Source organism: Corythoichthys intestinalis, chromosome 19 (assembly GCF_030265065.1).
Source record: "Corythoichthys intestinalis isolate RoL2023-P3 chromosome 19, ASM3026506v1, whole genome shotgun sequence".
Classification (NCBI taxonomy): Eukaryota; Metazoa; Chordata; class Actinopteri; order Syngnathiformes; family Syngnathidae; genus Corythoichthys; species Corythoichthys intestinalis.
In genome coordinates, this window is record NC_080413.1 from 1640169 (window position 1) to 1663301 (window position 23133).

General features: G+C 41.0%; 1 protein-coding gene across 2 annotated transcripts; it reads left to right on the forward strand.

Annotated features, from left to right (window-relative positions):
- Positions 1-803: 803 nt before the first annotated feature.
- LOC130907751 (creatine kinase B-type) lies at positions 804-21771 on the forward strand. Of its 2 annotated transcripts, none has more exons than XM_057823170.1 (8): positions 804-966; positions 8509-8717; positions 8870-9024; positions 20352-20484; positions 20559-20730; positions 20808-20931; positions 21003-21192; positions 21265-21771. In XM_057823170.1, exons 1-8 carry the CDS (start codon positions 839-841, stop codon positions 21441-21443), a joined length of 1290 nt encoding a protein of 429 aa, XP_057679153.1. In that variant the 5' UTR covers positions 804-838; the 3' UTR covers positions 21444-21771. The 2 variants fall into 2 exon arrangements, with proteins under 2 accessions (XP_057679153.1, XP_057679154.1); XM_057823171.1 differs by having other exon boundaries at positions 814-966; positions 8512-8717.
- The last annotated feature ends 1362 nt before the right edge of the window (positions 21772-23133 follow it).

Consider the following 23133-nt stretch of genomic DNA (forward strand, 5'->3'; position numbering starts at 1 on the left):
TTGTCCCTTCATTGCTTCGTTCTATCTTCTCTATGTTTTTCCTTCTTTAACTCAATGGATGCCATGGACGGCAATAGACGTCCAACACATTTGAAATGGAATGGGTCGGCAGCCGTCCAATCCTGCCTGTTGTCATAAAAGCGTCCGATCCATTTTAAACGGGAGGGTGCTATAGTGAAAAATTGGACGTCTATAGCCGTCAATGGCAGACATGAGTCAACCGATCATCTTCAGGGGGGGCGGAACTTGTCCTGCCGTTGAATCAACGTTATTGTGTGACTGTGTATTGGTTGTCGTGGCGACCGAGATGAAATGGGGTCACGCCGCTCCTGGCTTCGTGTCCCACAATGCACCTGTGTCAGCTGCATGCTTACATAACTGTCGGGCGACCAATCAGAGGCAAGGAGATGCGAAATGCATCTTCATCATTGTACAAACTTCATCTCGATGATCTTCCTCGGAAGGAGATTAGCTTTGTGTGCCCAAACGGCCTATTAGCAGCGGGAGGCAGGGAAACCGGATTACGCAACGGGAGCGTGCACACGCACGCACGCTCCTTTTGTCGCCACTTGCTTGAGATTCACAAGGCCTCCTCAGACGGCTGAAAGGTGAAAGGTCACCCATTGAGCAAGTCATCAGTGTTTTTGAGAGGGCGGGGAAGAATAAACGAGGGTTGCATTTAGGGCGTCCCCCCGAAAAATGGAGCACGAAAGCATGATTGCTGCACATCATGGACCTTTGCAGGTGAAAAGCGAGGCGGTTCCGAGTTCTTTTCGGCTCCTCGGTGCGCACGCCAAGTGACATGTCACGTGACAGCGGCAACCTCCAGTCCAATGGAATGAATGGACTGGAAATAGGAGCCAATGGGGTGCGAGGGGTGGCTATAAAAAGCTGGACGCGCTCTAATCCGCCGCAGCAGAACCGGACCACTTTCCTTCACAGAGCATCGCCGGAGCGGAACCGCAGGTAAGGCAGTCTAAATTCCCGACCCGCCTATACATGCGCGTCCGTGCAGTCGATGGAAAACACCGAGGCGAGCGGACGACGGACGGAATGCACGCGTCGAGTCACGTCACCTCACGTCACATCACGTCATTGCTTCGGGGTGTGTGTATGGGGGGCGTCGGAACAAAGGCCCCTTGTTGTTTTTCTCGCCATTTTCAGCGATTGCGCCTTTCTTTGCATCCCCTCGACGCTGCGCGCGCGCGCGCGTGCAGGTGTTGCGCAATCAGCGGCTCGTCAACAGGCGCAAATTGGCGCAGCCCGCTTAATCGTCTTTTCACGCGCCAGCTCATCGCATCGCGTGACGATGCGGCTGCACGTGAGAAGGTCAGAGGTAAAGGTGAAGGTAGAGCGTCCGTGCGCGCTGCGTCACTGCGGAGGACCTCGGATCGGCGTGACCTTCACGCAACCCACCCATCGTTGATCAATGGCGCACCCAAATTTGGGCCTCGCAATCGTATTGATGATTGACTGCAAAAACTGTAAACAACATACAAGGAAAATGTAGCCCAAAAAATAAAAACAATTGTGAACTCATTGCCTTGAGTGACAGCGACATGACACAAACAAGAAAACATTTCTAAAAATGCCGTTTTGACTTGGACCGATTGGACGTCTATAGCTGTCAATGGCAGCTCAATGGCTCATCATAACGAATCCATAACTACTTTTGCTGCTCCCAAATGTCAATATTTTCCCATTTCTGTCACAGTTCACTAAAGCAGCCTTTCAAAATAAGACATCTGCTATTACATTGGAAAACAACAACTCAATGTTCAGCTATACAAGGTCATCCTCATCACTTTTTGAAATGGTAATCAAAAATGGCTGCCATAGACGTCCAATTCGTTTGAATTGGGGGTGGTTTGGCAGGGCCGAGGCCTTCTACTTCAAATGGTTTGGAAGGTTACTAGTGGTAAGCTAATTTGCATCTTAGCCAGAGGAAGAACAAATGTGACAGGGCTCAATCCGTTCAGATGGATTGGACGTCCATCGCTGTCAATGGCAGGCAATTTGGATATCAATGATTCAACAAATGAATCCATAACTATTTATGTTGCCCCGAATGTCAATATCTTCCCATTTCCACAAAAGCAGACTTTCAAAATAAGACATATACTTTGGAAAACAACAATCAACTCAATATTCTGCAATACGAGCCAGATCATCCTCATCACTTTTTGAAATAACAAAAAAGTAAGAAATCAAATGAACGTGATGGCTGCAGTTGACGGCAATAGACGTCCAATTCATTAGAATTGGGGGTATTTGGCAGGTGTTCGACTTCAAATGGATTGGACAGCTACTCGCGGTAAGCTAATTTGCATCTTAGCCAGAGGAAAAACAAATTTGACGGCGCTCAATCCGTTCAAATGGATCGGACGTCTATCGCTGACAATGGCAGCCACAGCAGACTTTCAAAATAAGACATCTGGTTTAAATTTGAAAAACGTCAATCGACCCAATGTTCTGCTTGATATGAGCAAGATCATCCTCATCACTTTTTGAAATGGTAACCAAAAATTTTAAGCAAATGAACTCTGCCATTGGCTGCGATAGACGTCCAATTCATTTGAATTGGGCGGAGGGTTGGCAGGTCAACCCTTCCACTTCAAATGGATTGGACAGATCCTCGGGGTAAGCTAATTTGCATCTTAGCCAGAGGAAAACAAATTTGAAGGTGCTCCAAGCATTTAAATGGATTGGACGTCCGTCGCTGTCAATGGCAGCCAAAGCAGACTTTCAAAATAAGACATCTGCTTTTACTTTGGAAAACAACAATCAACCTAATGTTCTGCCAGAAACAAGGAAGGTCATCCTCTTCACTTTTTCAATTAGTAACTAAAAATTTTAAGCATCCGCGACCCTCATGAGGAAAAGCGGCATGGAAAATGAATGAATGAAATTTTAAGCAAATGAACTCAGTGGTTGCCATTGACAGTGACAGACGTCCAATTCATTTGAAGTGGGGGGGGGGGGGGGGGGTTTGGCAGGGCTGACCCTTCCACTTCAAATGGATTGGATGGCTCCCCGCGGTAAGCTAATTTGCATCTTAGCCAGAGGAAGGACAAATTTGACGGCGCTCAATCCATGCAAATGGATTGGACGTCTCTCGCTGTCAATGGCGGCCAAAGCAGACTTTCACAATAAGAACAAATTTGACGGCACTCAAGCCTTTCAGATGGATTGGACGTCAATCATTGTCAATGGCACCGAAAACAGACTTTCAAAATAAGACATCTGCTTTTACTTTGGAAAACAACAATGAACCCAATGTTCTGGGCAAGATCATCCTCATAACTTTTTGACATGGTAACGGAAAATTTGAAGCAAATGAACTTGGTGGCTGCCATCGACAGCAATAGACGTCCAATTGTTGGTGGGGTTTGGGATTGGACGGCAACTCGCGGTAAGCTAATTTGCATTTTAGCCAGAGGAAGAACAAATTTGACAGCGCTCAATCCATTCAAATGAATTGGACATCTGTTGCTGTCAATGGCAGCCAAAGCAGACTTTTAAAATAAGACATCTGCTTTTACTTTGGAAAATGTCAATCAACCCAATGTTCTGTTATACGAGCCAGATCATCCTCATCACTTTTTGAAATAATAACAAAACATTTAAGCAAATGAACTTAGTGACTGCCATTGACGGCAACAGACGTCCAATTCATTCCACTTCAAATAGATTGGACGGATACTTGTGGTAAGCGAATTTACATCTTAGCCAGAGAAAGAACAAATTGGACGTCGTTCGACATCCAATCCATTTGAAGTGGGAATGAATAATTCAAGTCATTTTAGTGTTGCAATGATTAATCGAGTAACTCAAGTAATTCGATTAGAAAAAGAATTTTGCATTTAGGCTAGCGGTCTTTTGCTATGTAAGTTAGCCAAAGTGGTGTTGTAATGGTTTGTTTTGAAAGTGTTTGCATTTAGTTTGACTGATTTGAGTGGATACACCGACCTCTAGTGGTTACAGTGAATATGACATAACTCATTTAACATGGTTGAATCCAGTTGCTCCCTGTTAAGACCAACATTAGAAAATTTTTGCTTGAGCTAATGTTTATTAATGCATTCGTAATTTAGTTTATAAGTATATTGAGCCGTTTTTTGTTTTTGTTTTTTTTTTTTGTGGGAATATGCGTTCGAACAGTTTGTTGTGAAAAAAATTATAATAATAAAAAAAAACATAGAATTTTATAGCATTTAAGCTAGTGGACTTTGCTATATAAGTTTGCCAAAGGGGTGTTGTAATGGTTTGTTTTGTAAGTGTGTGCATTTAGATTTATTGATTTGGGTGGATACACTTCCCTCTAGTGGCAGCAGTGAATACGACTCAACTCATTTCACATGGCTGAATCCAGCTACCCTGTTAAGAGCAACATAAGTTTTTGTTTGAGCTAATATTTTTCATGCACTCGTAATTTAGTTTAAATGTACATTTAACCGTTTTTGGGGGGGTATGTGTGTTTGAACAATTTCTTTAGAAATTTAAGCTAGCAGACTTTTGCTATGTAAGTTAGCTTCTGAAAGTGTAATCTTAGCAAGCATTTATTTTACAACTCTTAAAATGTATTCTGCAACTCATTAAACGTTCCTAATCCGATGACTCGATTATTCGAACTAACTAGTTGATAATTCAAATACTGAAATAATCGATAGCTGCAGCCCTAAGCACTAACATTATTAAGTCAATGTAAGTCTGAACATAATGAAAGTAATTTACCCATTTTCAGTTGCTGCATGCACCAGTCCATTTTTTTCCCCTCAAACGCACGTTTGATTGGCTGACGACTAGAACAAAAAAAAACACGCACAGAAATACATGTCAACATGCTGCCTCCTCCACCCCCTATTAGAAATTTTTTGGGCGCAGCCGCAGCAGCAGCTACTGTAAGTAGACGTCAATGTTGTGGAGGTGGGGAACACGCCACTAATTTTGCTACTGAAAGTCCAACCTGCATTGCAGTTAGCATAACATTAAACTGTGAACTTGCTAACCTGCAAAACAGTCCTCCTGTACTGTATGTGTCTTCTACCGTTAACGTTAATTCAACTGTGCATTTATTCATTGATTAAAATATATTTATTTTGTCCATCATTCATTTAAAAAATAATTTTATTTGCAGCCTATGCAGACATTTCTTTAACCCCCGTGCCCACCCACCCCCAAAAAAAAAACACAAACAAACACAACCACTAATTTTCTTCATGTGAAGAAAGGGGGATTCCCCCATTTTCTCCCTTGAAAATAACAATGTTAACTTTTTTTTATCATTTTTACATAGGCAACACATCAGCATATTTGTGAGAAATGTAGCACTGACCCCCATTCACCCAATCTGTTTGGTTTTATTAATATCCCGTTCCTAGCAAAAAAGTGTATATGCAGGTTATGCTGTTGTAGCGTCCCTACCAAAGTTGAGACCAAACCAAGGGCGTAGGTTTGCATAGGGACGGTAGGGACATAACTCTAGCGACTTTTCGGGATGCTGAAATTGTCCCCACCAACTTTTAGGCAACTTTTTTTGCATTATAAAATGGCTTCAGTTATATAGCCTCCTCCGCCCCCTTTGAAGAGGAGGGATATTAGGAGATTTTTTTTTTTCGGCCAGCAGCCACTGTAAATAATGTAAAAAGATGTCAATGTTGTGGAGGTGGGGAACACGCCACTAATTTTGCTACTGAAAGTCCGACCTGCATCAGAGTTAGCGTAACATTAAACTGTGTGAACTTGCTAACCTGTAAAACTTGAGTAGAAAGCTGCTTAGAGAGTTGTCTTCCTGTATGCTTTCTACTGTTTATCTTAATTCAACTGTGCATTTTGTGCATTTATTCATTAATTAAAATGTATTTATTCGCTACATCAGGGGTCCCCAAACTACGGCCCGCGGGCCGAATACAGCCCGCCTCCACATTTGGTCCAGCCCCTTGGGAAAAAAAAATATTTTTTTTTTTCCTCAATAGTGTTATTTATTTCCTGGCTTTTTTTCTGTGAAGAACCCAGAGAGGGTTATTTGGTTATTATCGATTTAATTAATAGTGTTATTATTATATTAGATTATTAATAGTGTTATTATTATATTATATTATATTATATTATATTATATTATATTATATTATATTATATTATATTATATTATATTATATTAGGGCTGTCAAGTGATTAAAAATTTTAATCGAATTAATCACAGCTTAAAAATGAATTAATCGTAATTAATCGCAATTCAAACCATCTATAAAATATGCCATATTTTTCTGTAAATTATTGTTGGAATGGAAAGATAAGACAGAAGACGTATATATATATTCAACATACAGTACATAAGCACTGTATTTGTTTATTATAACAATAAATCAACCAGATAGCAATAACATTATTAACTGTTAAAGCGATCCATGGATTGAAAGACTTGTAGTTCTTAAAAGATAAATGTTAGTACAAGTTATAGAAATTGTATATTAAAACCCCTCTTAATGTTTTCATTTTAATAAAATTTGTAAAACTTTCAATCAAAAAAGAAACTAGTAGCTCGCCATTTTTTATGTCAATAATTACACAATGGTGCTGAAACCCATAAAATCAGTCGCACCCAAGCGCCAGCAGAGGGCGACAAAACACCCAAAAACACAAGTAACAAGTGCACATGACACTGTGCTGTCATTTTAATCTGTTTGAGCGGGGCATGTGCGTTAAATGCGTCAAATATTTTAATGTGATTATTTTATAAAAATAATTACCGCCCGTTAACACGATAATTTTGACAGCCCTATATATTGTATCATATTGTTATTATTATTATTTTTTTTTTTTTTACTTTTGTTCCGTGAAGAATCCAGAAAGGGTTATTTGATTGTGGCTTCCTGAAAAACAATAAATTTTTACATTTAGGCACTCCTGCAATCGTCACACCTTTTCTGTTGCAAACTGACCCCAGCCCCTCATCAGAGAAGGGAAAAGTTATGTGGCCCTCACCGGAAAAAGTTTGGGGACCCCTGGTCTACATCATTTAAAAAATATATATTTTTAGTTGCAGTCCATGCATATTTTAACTCCACCCTCACCCCCCAAAAAACACAAAAGCACAACCACTCTAAATTTCCTTAATATGAAGCAAGCATTTTGAAAAATGACTTTCCCCTCGATGAAAATAATTCAAACTTTTTTTCATTTTTATGTCGGAACTATTACCCAATCTGTTTGGTCTTTTTAATGTCCCGTCCCCAGCAAAAAGTGTACACATAGGCGGAGATTGACTTTTTGGGCGGGTGTTGATGACCCCGAAATGCAGTGTCAGCAAAGCAATAAAATTAACTTACACGAATATTTATAATAAGTTGACAATGAGTGTTTTTTGTTTCCCATCATTCTTGAGGGGAATTCTAAATCAGGCTGCTTAGGCAATACTTTTTGCCAAGATCGTCATCCATTGAATCCACGCCGGTGTCGTGCCAATGTAGTTACCACCACCAAAAATTGTATCCCCTGAGCGGAGCCATATGGAGGTAGATTGGTGTCTTTATTATTCAATCCAAAAAAGTTGCTTCAATCAAAATATATATTTTCAACAACAAAAAAATGCTTCAATAAAAAAAAAAAAAAAAAAGTGTTTAAATGTAAAAATAAACCTGAAACTAAAAAAAAAAATGCATGTGAAAGCTATTTTTTTTTTTCTATTTTATTTATTTTATTTTATTTTTTTAATTGAAGCAACTTTTTTGATTGAAGTAATGTTGATTTGTGTTTAGGCCACATTTTGGCTAGGACATTTTTGTCTTTATTATTCAATCAAAAATTAAGTTTCTTATAAAAATGATATATGTTATAAAAGAAAAATCACTTCAACCAAAAAATGAAAAATTTCAATCATAGAAAACGTTTTTGAGTGCGAAAAAATATTTGAGATTGAAAAATTTGCATTTGAACACTTAATTTTTCATTGAAAAAGTTTTCTTTGGTTGAAGCAATCCTTTTTGTGTTTGGGAAATATTAAGGGTAGGACATTTGTGTCTAAATCATTCAATCCCCCAAAAATTTGCCTCGGTAAAAAAAAATATTTTCAATCAAAGAAAAAAATCATTTGAAAAATAAAATTGGCCTCCTCTGATATTTTTTTAAATGAAAATGATATGCAAAGCAAATGACCGTCTTAAGGTGCTAGTCACACGATCTGTTCAAAAAATAATTTTGACCCATTATGATAATATTTTTTTTTGTTCATTTCATTAATTTTTGTTGCAGTTTTATTGCTTTACATTTTTTATACATATAGGAAAGTCACTTAACTGCAATGACACTTTTCGACCCCCCCTTAAAATCCGCTTATGAGTGTACATGCAGGTTATAGCGTCCCTACCAATGTTGAGACCAAACCTACGCCCTTGTATCATGGAAAACACTACATCTGGAGCGGGAGGGTCGGCGGCCGGGCCCTCCCGATCCAGACGGGTTTAGACGTCAACGGCAAAACGACTGACTGGCCCGTGTCCTTCCGCGCAGCAGCAGTCCAGTCACCATGCCGTTCGGAAACACGCACAACAAGCTGAAGATGAACTACTCGGCCGAGCAGGAGTTCCCGGACCTGAGCCAGCACAACAACCACATGGCCAAGGTCCTGACGCCCGAAATGTACGCCCAACTGCGGGACAAGGAGACGCCCAGCGGCTTCACCTTGGACGACGTCATCCAGACCGGCGTGGACAATCCAGGTAAAAGCGACGGTCGGCCCGATTAGAAACTTTAATTGGATCGGCGGCTTTATCGACGCTTTCCGCCTCTTAATTGGACTCCGGCTGATCTGCTCGGAAATAAAGCGCTATTTGTCGCTGTGGTTGTTTGCCACGATGTTTGGGTCGCTCAGGTCATCCCTTCATCATGACGGTGGGATGCGTGGCGGGAGACGAGGAGACCTACGAGGTCTTCCGGGACCTGATGGACCCCATCATCGAAGACCGCCACGGGGGCTACAAACCGGATGACAAGCACAAAACCGACCTGGACCCGGAGAATTTGCAGGTAAACTAGCGCCGCAACGATTAATCGATAAGAAAAAAAGCTTCGACGAAAATTTTGCTACTTCGATGATTCGTTTAATTAGAGTGGCGTTGTCATGATTTGTTTTGAAAGTGTTACATTTAGTTTTATTGATTTGGGGGGATACACTGCCCTCTAGTGGCAACAGCAAATATGACATAACTCGTCTAACATGGCCAAATCCGGCTGCTCCTTGTTAAGACCAACATCAGGTTGTAAGTTTTTGTTTGAGCTAGTATGTTTCTTTATTCATTCTAGAGGTGCACGATAATTATCGGTCCGATAATAGGAATTATGACGTCATCCTAATAAATCCGATAAAATAATTTATTATTGGTAGGGTTGTTCCGATCATGTTTTTTTGCTCCCGATCCGATCCCGATCATTTTAGTTTGAGTATCTGCCGATCCCGATATTTCCCGATCCGATTGCTTTTTTTTTTGCTCCCAATTCAATTCCAATCATTCCTGATAATTTTTCCCTATCATATACATTTTGGCAATGCATTAAGAAAAAAATGAATAAAACTCAGACGAATATATACATTCAAAATACAGTACAGAAGCACTGTATTTGTTTATTATGACAATAAATCCTCAAAATGGCATTTACATTATTAACATTCTTTCTTTGAGAGGGATCCACGGACTAAATATTGCCATCTAATGTATTTATTGAGCTTTCAGTAAATGATACTGCCATTTAACTTCTGCCCAAATGCATGATGGGAAGTGCAACCATGACTGTGCAACGTGGTACCAATTGATATATCTTCTCTGCGTTGGGAAATAAAATAGGGTGTTAAGAAAAAGATCAACTACTACCTTTCGCCCCCACATTGCTTCCCACGATTATTCTAATGGTTGGGAGAGGGATTGCAAGGCTTTAGTCTTTAAAAAAAAAAAATCTCTCTACTCATTTTACGCTGCCTTTTAGTTCTATATACTGTATGGGTAAAATGGCGCCATTATAGATTGAACGCGACAATGCGTGAGTGGGTCGTGCAGCGCATGCGTTAATTGCGTTAAATATTGTAACGTGATAAATGTAATAAATATTAATTCTCGCCGTTAACGCGATAAATTTGATAACCCTACCTTAAGCTTAAACTAAAGACTCTGGAAGAGTGTAACACATTATGTCTGTAACGTTAAATACGATTAGAAAACGATTTAATTAAAATATATATATATATATATATATATATTTAAAAAAACGCATGTCCGATATTTTTTTGCCGATTCCGATACTTTGAAAATGACGTGATCGGACCCGATCGATTGGCACATCTCTAATTATTGGCCCTATTAATAATATTTTTGGCACGGTGTCGGATTGGGATTTGTGCGTTTGTTTACACTCCTGTTTTTCCAGTATGCAAAGTTTTGTTACTGTCTTTGTTTTGTTCATTATAATAATGTTTGTGTCATCATGAAAATTCTGGTTCGGTCAAAGGCAAATCTAAGCTGAATCCACCACTAGTATTTTTGACCTACAGGTGTTCAAAAACTCAGGTGAATATACATTGAAAAATTATATATATATTATCGGTTATCGTATTGGTATCGGCCTCGAGGAGCAGGAAGTTATTGATATCGGTATCGGTTTCAAAAAATGGATATCGTGCACCCCTAATTCATTCATAATTTAGTTTAGAGGTATATTTAGGATTTTGTTTGCGGTAATATGTGTAGGAATCATTTGTTCAGAGCAATGTAACAAAAAAATTTTTGTATAGCATTTAAGCTAACTTTTGCTCCGTAAATTAGCCAATTCTTCTTTTTTTGTACTTCAGTCCTCATTTATTCATGTACTATATACAGTCCCTCACAAAAGTCTTGTCGCTTATCCATTTTGGAGAAACAATTGCTAATAACCTGACTTTTAATTATTCATTTGGTGTCAGAAATGGCTCATATGAAAGCTAAGACCCTCCCAAATAATGATGAATGTACAGAAATATATTTGTTTCACTGAAAAAATATTTATCATTTAATGAAGACATACGCCAAGGTCAAATTTTGGCAAGACGAAAGTTTTGTCGCCTACAGAAAGTAGTGTGAAAATTGAACAAAAATGTACTTCTGTACTACTAGATCCAAATTTGATATTTTGTATAACTTCCATGGGCTTCGGCAAGGATTCATACAATTTATTGATGAAGTCATCAGGAACATCAAAGAAAGCAGTCTTGCATGCCTCCCACAGTTCATCAACGTTCTTGGGTTTCGTCTTCCATGCTTCCTGTTCTATCCTGTTCATGTCTGGTGACTGGGCTGGCCAGTCCTGGAGGATCTTGATCTTCTTTGCCTTGAGGAACTTTGAGGTAGAGATTAAAGTATGCGATGGAGACCATCATGCTGCAGAATTTGTCCCTTTTTATGGTTAGGAATGTAAGAGGCAGCTAAGATTTCAGACTATTTATGTTTCCTTCCACCCTGCAGATCTCTCGCACACCCCATACTGGATGTAACCCCAGACCATAATTTTGCCACCACCAAACTTCACTGTTTTCTGAGTGAATCTCGGATCCATGCGGGCTCCAGTAGGTCTCTTGCAATATTTGCGGTGACTGTGGTGTAATTCAATGGAAGATTCATCTGAAAAATCCACCATTTGCCACTTTTCCAGCGTCCATCCTTTTGACAGGCTGTGGGCCTTGGCAAATGCCACACGGTTTTTTAATTGTCTGCACCCTGAGAGGTAAATAGTCTGAAATATCGACAAATGTTAGCTGACTCTTACATTCCTAACCATAAAAAGGGACAAATTCTGCAGCAGGATGGTGCTCCATCGCATACTTTAATCTCTGCCTCAAAGTTCCTCCAAGATCCTCCAGGACTGGCCAGCCCAGTCACCAGACATGAACATCATTGAGCATGTCTGGGGCAGGATGAAAAAAGAAGCATGGAAGACGAAACCCAAGAATGTTGATGAACTCTGGGAGGCATGGAAGACTGCTTTCTTTGATGTTCCTGATGACATCATCAATAAATTGTATGAATCCTTGCAGAAGCCGATGGAAGTCATACAAAATATTCAATTTGGATCTCACAGCACCACTACTTAATTCGCTTATGTTATATAACATATTTTTGTATTTGAAGTACATTTTTTTTGTTCAATTTTCACACTACTTTCTGTAGGCGACAAAACTTTTGTGTTGCCAAAATTTGACCTTCATGTCTTCATTAAATGATCAATCTTTTTTAAGTGAAACAAGTATATTTTTGTACATTCAACATCCTTTGGGAGGGTTTTAGCTTTCATATGAGCCATTTGAAGAGTAGTGGAGTAAAAAGTACAAGTTCATATTGAAGGAATCTGAACTTTTAGCCAGATTGCCGGAATCATGCCAGCCGAACCGCCGGACCCGCCCTGACGAAACTTCAACAACCCGGCCAAAAGGCCGAACTCCACGCGTTCACCTTAGTCTTAACCCCTTGTACTGATTCCATTTTGAAAGCTGGAAAAAGGCTTCAATACACAAGTTGACAATTTATTCAGGTCGACAGCGATCAAAAGGCAGGGCAAAAAGGCAACAGACCCAGGCGAGGAGGCAGACTGGTTCCAGGGTCGCCATATCAGTAGTCAACAAAAGATTACCGAGAAAAAATGACAACGATTAGTTAAACATTGTCTTTTTGAAGGCTCCGAGGGTGGGCAGTGGGCAGGAAGAAGGGTGTGTTTGGGTCTTTTGCTGTTGCAGATTTGGGGGGGGTGGGTCAAGTTCGTGTGTCACCTTTGCTGGGTCATGGTTAATGAGGCAACTGAGGTGGGAGGTTCGGTGCGCCTCACTGTCTGAGAGGTGCTGAGCTAACAAACTTTTACCCCTTTCCCACTGGCCAAAATACCCGTGTCAACCCGCTAACAATCGGCTTTTGGCGGCAGTTGGAAAGGTGCAACAACCCGCCTCGACCCGGTCAATCAACCCGCCAAGCAACCCGCATTAAAATGACCTCGGCTCTGATCGCCATCCAGTGTGAAAGCAAAACCTCGGGTCAACAGTCAACACCCTAATCTACGTGGTGACGTAGGCTAGTATGTGCGTCATACCAAAAAACAAAAACCATGTGCTCTAGCCCGGATCCACATACGGCGAACAGTTGGTGTAGCAGCGTTAGCAATAGCCATAACAGATTAAACAAAGGCTCTTCTCCTCCTTCTGTGACGTACAGGACTCTTTTCAATTTCAAACCAAAATTTACGTTGCCTCAGCACAAGCACAGTGTTGATCCTTTGCTGCATTTCGACCATTTTGCGGGCAGTAAAAAGCATGAAAACAGAGAACACAAACTGAAAGGAGGCTTCCATGTTGCTTTGCATTGTTAACTTCCTTGAACTGAATGAATTCGGTCGCAGTTGTCGAAGCGCATCTTAGCGTGGTGACGTCACGCACCTTACGCACGGCTGAGGAGGGGTAGGGGTTAGACGGGTGAAAAAAAAAAAAAAAAGACACGGCTTTTTTCGTCAATGGGAAAGGTGCCAAATGCCAATTGCTAGTGGGACGCATCGGCTTGGAAAAACGCACGTTGACCCACTAGTTTCAGTGGGAAAGGGGTATTAGTTTTTTTTTTTTTTTTTTTTTTTGTTATCGGATGTTGTGGTCGTACAGGTCATCCCGCCATTTGTTCTGGACTGTCCTGAAGAGCTGATTGCGGGGTTTGATGTTGCAGACGTGGGCTTGTTGATGTATTGCCTCGTCAGTGTGAATCTTGCTCAGTCAGCTACATGATGCAAGCGTCGGGCTGCCGTGGTCAGAAGGCGCCATGTATCTCTTATGCTCTATGTCAAATATATTCTGCTTGGTTTCCGTGAACTAGGATATAAATGCTATTTATTTTATATGGGGTACGTTAGAGTAATACAGTCAAACAGTAATTACGAGAAAAGATACTATTCCTTCAATATTTGTACTCGAGTACAGATAAACAAAAATGCACTTAAGAACACCACTACTGGGTGGCAGCGAATGTTCATTCGCTGTCAACTCTTCAACCTGAAATGGATTGGACATCTAGTGTCATCAATGAGTTACGTGGTGTCAGACAAAATCGTAATGACAAAAAACTGGTATCGGTACAGTTTCGGCATCGGCCGACACCACACAGTTTAGTTAAAACCTGGTCATTGTGTGTTAAAATTAGGGCTGTCAAACGATTACATTTTTTTAATCGAGTTAAGTACAGCTTAAAAATGAATTAATCGTAATTAATCGCAATTCAAACCATCTCTAAAATATGCCATATTTTTCTGTAAATTATTGTTGGAATGGAAAGATAAGTATGGAGATAGAATAGTGCCAAAAGAAGTGAGGTTGTAAAATGAAAATTCTTCCTGTAAAATGACCATTTTTAACTAAAAAACACTTGTATTACCGACTTTTTCCTTTTGTAATAAACATGAAAAAAACACAATGTAAAAAATACATTATACAAGTGTTTTTTTTCCAATTACAAGTGATTTTTTTTGTTCTACGGGTGTTTTTTCTTAGCTACAGGTTAAAAAGTTTTGTCTCACCCTTGTCGCGTTTTATGAGACAAAAAAAATACTCGTAACCTAGTTTTAAAATAAAAACATACCTGTAAAATGACTCATCTTAACTAAAAAACACTTGTATTTTAACTAAAAAAACACTTGTATTTCCAAATTTTTTCGTTGTGAAATAAACATGAAAAAACAATATTATAAAATTTCTTCAAGTGTTTTTTTTCCTCATTTACAAGTGATTTTTTTTGTTCTACGGGTGTTTTTTCTTAGCTACAGGTTAAAAAGTTTTGTCTCACCCTTGTCGCGTTTTATGAGACAAAAAAAATACTTGTAACCTAGTTTTAAAATAAAAACATACCTGTAAAATGACTCATCTTAACTAAAAAACACTTGTATTTTAACTAAAAAAACACTTGTATTTCCAAATTTTTCGTTGTGAAATAAACATGAAAAAACAATATTAAAAAATTTCTTCAAGTGTTTTTTTCCCCCATTTACAAGTGATTTTTTTATTTTTCTACAGGTGTTTTTTTCTTTGCTACAGGTGAAAAAGTTTCGTCTCACCCCTTGTGGCGTTTTCTGAGACAAAAGTCACTTGTAACCAAAGATGAAAAAATCTACTTGTACATCGAAATAATATGTTGTAAAACACAAAAATATCATTCCAAGTCGTGGTCAAAAGAAGACGTTAGTTAAGAAAGAACACAATCTAGTGAATAGTTCTTCGGGTGTTTTATCTTTAATAATCTACAAGTGTTTTCTGAGCATGTACAACTAAATTTCGGCCCAAGCATGTGATGTGAGGCAAAATTCAGACCAATCGGAACGGCGATTGTTCAGGAGGAGGGCGGGACACACCATTGCCGACCTGCTCCTTCTTGCTTTATTCATCACGGCAGAGTACGACAGAAATGGCAGAGCACGCTCAGGTAAGAAGTTCCGTGGAATTAATGTTTTCTCATGAATGTCATTCAGTTAAAGATTTATCAAGCGTATAATTGGCTCGTCGTCGATTTTCGTGCCTTTCTTAGGAAGGCGAAATTCACTTGATGTTGACACGAATTATGATTATATACGCTTGATAAATCTTTAACTGAATGACATTCATGAGAAAACATTAATTCCACGGAACTTCTTACCTGAGCGTGCTCTGCCATTTCTGTCGTACTCTGCCGTGATGAATAAAGCAAGAAGGAGCAGGTCGGCAATGGTGTGTCCCGCCCTCCTCCTGAACAATAGTGTTGTATCGGTCGCGAACGATTCGTTCTTTTTGAACGAATTGTTTGGGTGAACGAGACCGAACTAATCACCATCTGCACTGATTCGTTCTATGAAGTTGGTGCTTGTTCACTGCGTGGGAGGGCGTTGAGCAAGCGACAGCGTCTTCTGACATCGCACACGACCAATCAGACGCCAGCCTCATCGCGGGCAGGGGAGGGACCGGAAACAGAATCAGGGCGTATGTCACTCACTTCCACGTGTGGCCAATAAGCAGCCAGCGTGCAGGCAAGGGGGCAAGACTGAGTTTTGTCACTTCCCGTTCAGTGACTCGGTCCTCCGGTTCCTGACCTAGCTTGCTGCTAACGTGACTTTCCAGTAATGACTATGCGGTGAACGAATCAAAAAATGAAAGGAAAGGACTTTGTCACATATTTGTTAACGTGGAGCCTATCAAATGCAGCTCAAAAAGACAAAAACACCACACAAATCTAGCGAGCATGGTTTAGTGTACTACTTTTCTCAACAGACTCGGGACTACCTATTACGACATACTATCAAATTTACAGTAATTTAAAACACGGGTAGCTACGAGGCAAGCAAAAGCTGAGCTGCGGTCGCGTGACAGCAATGAAGGGGGCAAAGAACTGTCACTATATGGAGGCTTCATGGCAGCGATATTTACCTCATATGTGCACAGAAAAAAAGAATAGTATGATCACCATAATACTGATTTGCAATGAAACGGTATATACATGTCCATTTTTTCCAAGTGTTTTATTATTTTTTTTCCCGTGTCAGGTGTTGGTTGGTTTGACAAATTATGTCAATCCGTCCATCATGTGCTACTCAAGCGCCCCACAACAACGCACATGGACACGGGAGATGTCGCAATATGTCTACATTTTTCTTAACAGACTAATGAGAGTAGAAAGGCGATATCGTAAAGAGCAAACAATTATTTCTCGTCAGCATTTGACGATCTGAGATGCGGGGACGACAGGGGAGCTGACCGGATTATTTTATTTATTAATACCAGTGCAAAACGTCAATACGATCACCATAATACTGATTTGCAATGAAACTGTATATACATGTCATTTTTTCCCGAGTGTTTTATTTTTTTTTCCCGTGTCAGGTGTTGGTTGGTTTGACAAATTATGTCAATCCGTCCATCATGCACTACTCAAGCGCCCCAAAACAACGCACGCGGACACGGGAGATGTCGCAATATGTCTACATTTTTCTTAACAGACTAATAAGGGTAGAAAGGCGACATCGTAAAGAGCAAACAGCCATTTCTCGTCAGCATTTGACGATCTGAGATGCGGGGACGACAGGGGAGCTGACCGGATTATTTTATTTATTAATACCAGTGCAAAAATTCAATACGATCATCTTAATACTGATTTGCAATTAAACTGTCAAATATCAAAATGCAGTATTGTCTTTATTTCAGAGCAGCACATTCGAAAACTAGCTATTTACACTTATAGTTTTAACAATAGTGACTAAAAATAATAGTGATGAGCATGAAAACAAAAATACAACAGAGCGAGAGGTAAATATGATGTGTTGGTCGTTCCATTTAGAAATTAAACTTTCGATGTATTTTTATTTTCGTGACAGCAAGCATGCTGCGTTGGCTGATAGCAGGCTAGCAGCAGCATTGTATATGTGATCGAGAACATGCTAAAGAAAGTCCGTGCGCCCCCGACCCCAAACCCCCACTCCTCCCACAAAAGGAAAATGTTTAACCGTGTCCTAAATCGAAATGCAAGCACGAGCCATGATTTTGAGCCCATAGAACTAGGACAGACGACGCGAAAGTTCTCCCTCGCTTTTGCAGCAGCGGGAGGGAGGGAGACGAGGCTGTCTGTGAAAGCAGAATGATATTGCCTGTCACTCATTATTGAAACTACGACGAGTGGTCAATGTGCAAGAGAGGGAGGGACCAAGCAATGTCACTTCCCGTTCAGTTATACTGCGAAGCGGTCTTTGGTGATTCGTTCGGTAACGTCACTTCCCGTTCAGTAACCGAACGATTCATTTGGACGGGGAGGGAGATGAGGGGGGCGAACGATTCGTTGAACGATTCGTTTGAACGAATCTTTTTACTGAACGATCCGGAATGGATTCGTTTACTCAAGTGAACGACAGATCCCGTCACTACTGAACAATCGCCGTTCCGATTGGTCTGAATTTTGCCTCACATCACATGCTTGGGCCGAAATTTAGTTGTACATGCTCAGAAAACACTTGTAGATTATTAAAGATAAAACACCCGAAGAACTATTCACTAGATTGTGTTCTTTCTTAACTAACGTCTTCTTTTGACCACGACTTGGAATGATATTTTTGTGTTTTACAACATATTATTTCGATGTACAAGTAGATTTTTTCATCTTTGGTTACAAGTGACTTTTGTCTCAGAAAACGCCACAAGGGGTGAGACGAAACTTTTTCACCTGTAGCAAAGAAAAAAACACCTGTAGAAAAATAAAAAAATCACTTGTAAATGGGGGAAAAAAACACTTGAAGAAATTTTTTAATATTGTTTTTTCATGTTTATTTCACAACGAAAAATTTGGAAATACAAGTGTTTTTTTAGTTAAAATACAAGTGTTTTTTAGTTAAGATGAGTCATTTTACAGGTATGTTTTTATTTTAAAACTAGGTTACAAGTATTTTTTTTGTCTCATAAAACGCGACAAGGGTGAGACAAAACTTTTTAACCTGTAGCTAAGAAAAAACACCCGTAGAACAAAAAAAATCACTTGTAAATGAGGAAAAAAAACACTTGAAGAAATTTTATAATATTGTTTTTTCATGTTTATTTCACAACGAAAAAATTTGGAAATACAAGTGTTTTTTTAGTTAAAATACAAGTGTTTTTTAGTTAAGATGAGTCATTTTACAGGTATGTTTTTATTTTAAAACTAGGTTACGAGTATTTTTTTTGTCTCATAAAACGCGACAAGGGTGAGACAAAACTTTTTAACCTGTAGCTAAGAAAAAACACCCGTAGAACAAAAAAAATCACTTGTAATTGGAAAAAAAACACTTGTATAATGTATTTTTTACATTGTGTTTTTTTCATGTTTATTACAAAAGGAAAAAGTCGGTAATACAAGTGTTTTTTAGTTAAAAATGGTCATTTTACAGGAAGAATTTTCATTTTACAACCTCACTTCTTTTGGCACTATTCTATCTCCATAATAAGACACAAGACTGATATATACATTCAACATACGGTACATAAGTACTGTATTAGTTTATTATAACAATAAATCAACATTAACATGATTAACATGCTGTTTAAGCGATCCATGGATAGAAAGACTTGTAGTTCTTAAAAGATAAATATTAGTACAAGTTATAAAAAATTTATATTAAAACCCCTCTTAATGTTTTTGTTTTATTAAAATTTGTAAAATTTTCAATCAAAAAATAAACTAGTAGCTCGCCATTGTTGATGTCAATAATTACACCATGCTCACTCATGGTACTAACCCTTAAAATTAGTTGGACCCAAGCGCCAGCAGAGGGCGCCAAACACCAAAAAACAAGTAACAAGCGGACATTACACTCTGCTGTCATTTTAATCTGTTTGAGCAGGGCATGTGCATTAATTGTGTCAAATATTTTAACGTGATTAATTTTAAAAATTAATTACCACCCGTTAATGCGATCATTTTGACAGCCCTAGTTGAAATAAAACCTCAAGTAACAAGCGGACATTACACTCTGCTGTCATTTTAATCTGTTTGAGCGGGGCCTATGCGTTAATTGCATCAAATATTTTAACGTGATTAATTTTTTAAAAATAATTACCGTCCGCTAACGCGATAATTTTGACAGCCCTACTAATTACACAGTGCTCAGACTGCTTAAACCCATAAAATTAGTCGCACCCAAGTGCCAGCAGAGGGCGAAAAAACACCAAAAAACACAGGTAACAAGTGCACATGACACTGTGCTGTCATTTTAATCTGTTTGAGCGGGGCCTATGCGTTAATTGCATCAAATATTTTAACGTGATTAATTAAAAAAAAATAATTACCGTCCGCTAACGCGATAATTTTGACAGCACTAGTTAAAATAAAACCTCAAGTGGTCCAAGAGTTTCATTTTTAGAGTCCTGGGATGCAGTCTCAGCCAAGCCTGAAAGGAGAAGAAGAAATTAGGCTATTTGTCTGGATCCGTGGACGGATTCTGGAATTGGGCGTTGGGCGTAGGGTTCAGAGAAACTTGTTCCAAATCCGCCAAGGTGGCCAGGGAAAGTGAAATGAACTTGTCCCACCTGTTCTGTGATGTTGCGCTCGAGAACACGTGAGCCCAGACTCACCAGAGACCGTACCTTGACGAGACAAGACCGAGACTGTCGAAAAGAGCCGTCTTGAGTCTTACGAGGCTTGCCTGACGCATCCGACATCTTCGTGGAGACTCTGAGAATAGAATGAGGACTGGGTTTCTTTGGGGCTGGGGAAAGGACGCCAGCGAGTGGTTGGTAGAAGCTCAAATTCATCACGAAATAATAATCGGTATCGATTTCCCTCTGGCGTCACTTGTAGCTAATGACTGATTTGGTCCGGTTTCAGGGCGGAGACGATCTGGATCCCAACTACGTTCTGAGCTCTCGGGTCCGGACCGGCCGGAGCATCCGCGGCTTCTGCTTGCCGCCTCACTGCAGCCGCGGAGAACGCCGCGCCATCGAGGACCTCTCCATCCAAAGTAGTTTCCTTCCGTCTGGGCGTCTGTTCGTTCGTCCTGGTACAAGATGGAAACTCACGCGTTCGACTTTGCAGGTTTGGACGCCCTGGAAGGAGATCTGAAAGGTCGCTACTACGCCCTGAAGAACATGACAGAGGAGGAACAGCAGCAGCTGATCGACGACCACTTCCTGTTCGACAAGCCCGTCTCGCCGCTGCTGCTGGCGTCCGGCATGGCTCGCGATTGGCCCGACGGTCGAGGGATCTGGTCAGAATTTGTTTTTAGAGCAAGCATGGCGGATATGCTGTGCCTCGCCACCATGTGACCGTGGTGTCTGCTCGCAGGCACAACGACAACAAGACCTTCTTAGTCTGGGTCAATGAGGAAGACCACCTGCGCGTCATCAGCATGCAGAAAGGCGGCAACATGAGGGAGGTCTTCAACCGATTCTGCACTGGACTCACCAAGGTTAGTGGCTCTGGCTGATTAACCGGCGCTTGTCGAGGTCTAATGCCTCCGTCCGGGTCCCTCGGGTGCAGATCGAGTCCCTGTTTAAGGAGCGGGGACATGAGTTTATGTGGAACGAGCACCTGGGCTACGTCCTCACCTGCCCCTCCAACCTGGGGACCGGCCTGCGCGCCGGCGTCCACGTCAAACTTCCCAACCTCAGCAAGCACGAGCTCTTTGGGGAAGTCCTCAAACGTCTCAGGCTGCAGAAGAGAGGCACAGGTAGGAAGCAACTTTGACGAGGGCAAACCGGGCGGGGACTATGACGCGTTCCTTCTCCGGTCATCTCGGCAGGGGGCGTGGACACAGCCGCGGTTGGCGGCGTCTTCGACATCTCCAACGCCGACCGCCTAGGCTTCTCCGAAGTGGAGCTGGTCCAGATGGTGGTCGACGGCGTCAACCTTCTGGTGGACATGGAGAAGCGCCTGGAGTCCGGCGACGCCATCGACGACCTGATGCCCGAGCAGAAGTGAAGCGTCCGTCCGACGGCCCCCGCGTAATCTCTCGCACCCGTAACTGCGCCGCCCGCCCGCCCGCCCGCCCCTCGAAGCCTCCACGCCCTCACTATAAGCAGAAGCTGTCTTACGGGATGTTAGCGAGCCACGTAGATGTCCGACACCTCCTGGGTTTTCTAGTTCCTTGTTTGGAGCGGCTGAAACATCCCATAATATGAATATTAACGATGATAATAAAGTCTGTGAAACACCTCCAAGTCTTTATTACATAATTTGCTTACTTACACCTCAATCCATAATACTAAATGTCTTCAACTGCAAGATCATTTAAATAAATACACTGCAATGGATCACCTTTTTTTCCCATTTTTGAGGATGGTCTAACTGCGGCTTTCGAGACGAAACAAGAAGGGGGCGTGTCTGGAGATGGCAGGTGCTCTATAGTTGACCCTATCTGTCAAGTTCAAAAATAGACCCTTAGGTAGACATTTGTAAAATTACCCCAAAATAAGGAGAGAAGACATTGTTTTCTTGGCCAAGGAGAGCAAAGAGGGACTAAGACAGAGGAATGCTAGATAACGCTGTCTAGTCAACAAAATTGATCTAAGGAAAAACCTTCCTTGCTCTTTTTATTTGGGGGTTTGTCCTAACACAGAAAGGGTGCCGCCCTGAAGGGAAGGGGAAGCAAGCTGGAGACACCCATGTGATTCTGGTTGGCTATGTGTGAGCATGTAGGTGGAACTAACTAAATACACGTGTGTAAGCAAGGGCACAGGTAAAGAGGTCAAAATGACCCAGACACTTCAGTTATGCAACGCTGCGGCCATGGAAGATATCCTCGAATGGAAAATTGTTCTCCAAAGTCTAGACGAAAGTCTAGACGTCAGGTGCTGAAGACGTCCCGGAAGGTCTAGTTACGCAATGATGCGGCCATGAAGCAAGGCAATTGTCATCCCGACCCTTTTTAACACTTTGTAACACTTAAACATTATACCTAGTATAGCAAGCAATAATCATTAACTGGTTATATTAAATAAGAAAAAACATGGCAATATGTATTACGTAAGGTATATATGAGCACAAGCAAATATTCAATCAATCAAGCAAATATTCAATCAACCCTCGATAAATACAACTCAACCACGCCCCCATCAACACTAGCTAGCAAGAGCGAGCTAGGCCAATGATTTTTAAGCACAAAATATTTGGGAATACGCTTACGTCACAACCTATGTGCATTATCTTTTTTTTTTTGTGACATATTTTAGGAATATTGTTAGCGATTTGTTATCACGTACGGCCAAACGCACCCGTTTTGTCTCACCTCGCAAGCCGCCATCGGATACGATTGTCTTTTTTGGAAAACTGAATCAATAGCAGCCTGGCAGCAACAGTGATAGAGTGGTAGGTCGGTCCCACACTTTTCTATATGGTGTGGCTCCCAGGGCGTGGCCTCATATTTGCCTGGGCTGGTAGTTGCGAGGGGGTCGGGGGGGTTGGGTGTCCTTCCCCACTCTTTTCTACTTGGGTATCCTCCTTGGGCCCTGGTGCGGGTTGCTGACTGAGTGCCGTGGGTTGGCGGGGTGTCCTTGTGGGCCCCACGGTGTCCAGTGTCATTCGGGGGTTGCGTTGGCGGGTGGTGGGCCGAGTGGGCGGGTGTTGGCGTGTCCCCTCATCCCTTCCCTGAAGTCCGGTTAATGGGGGCGTG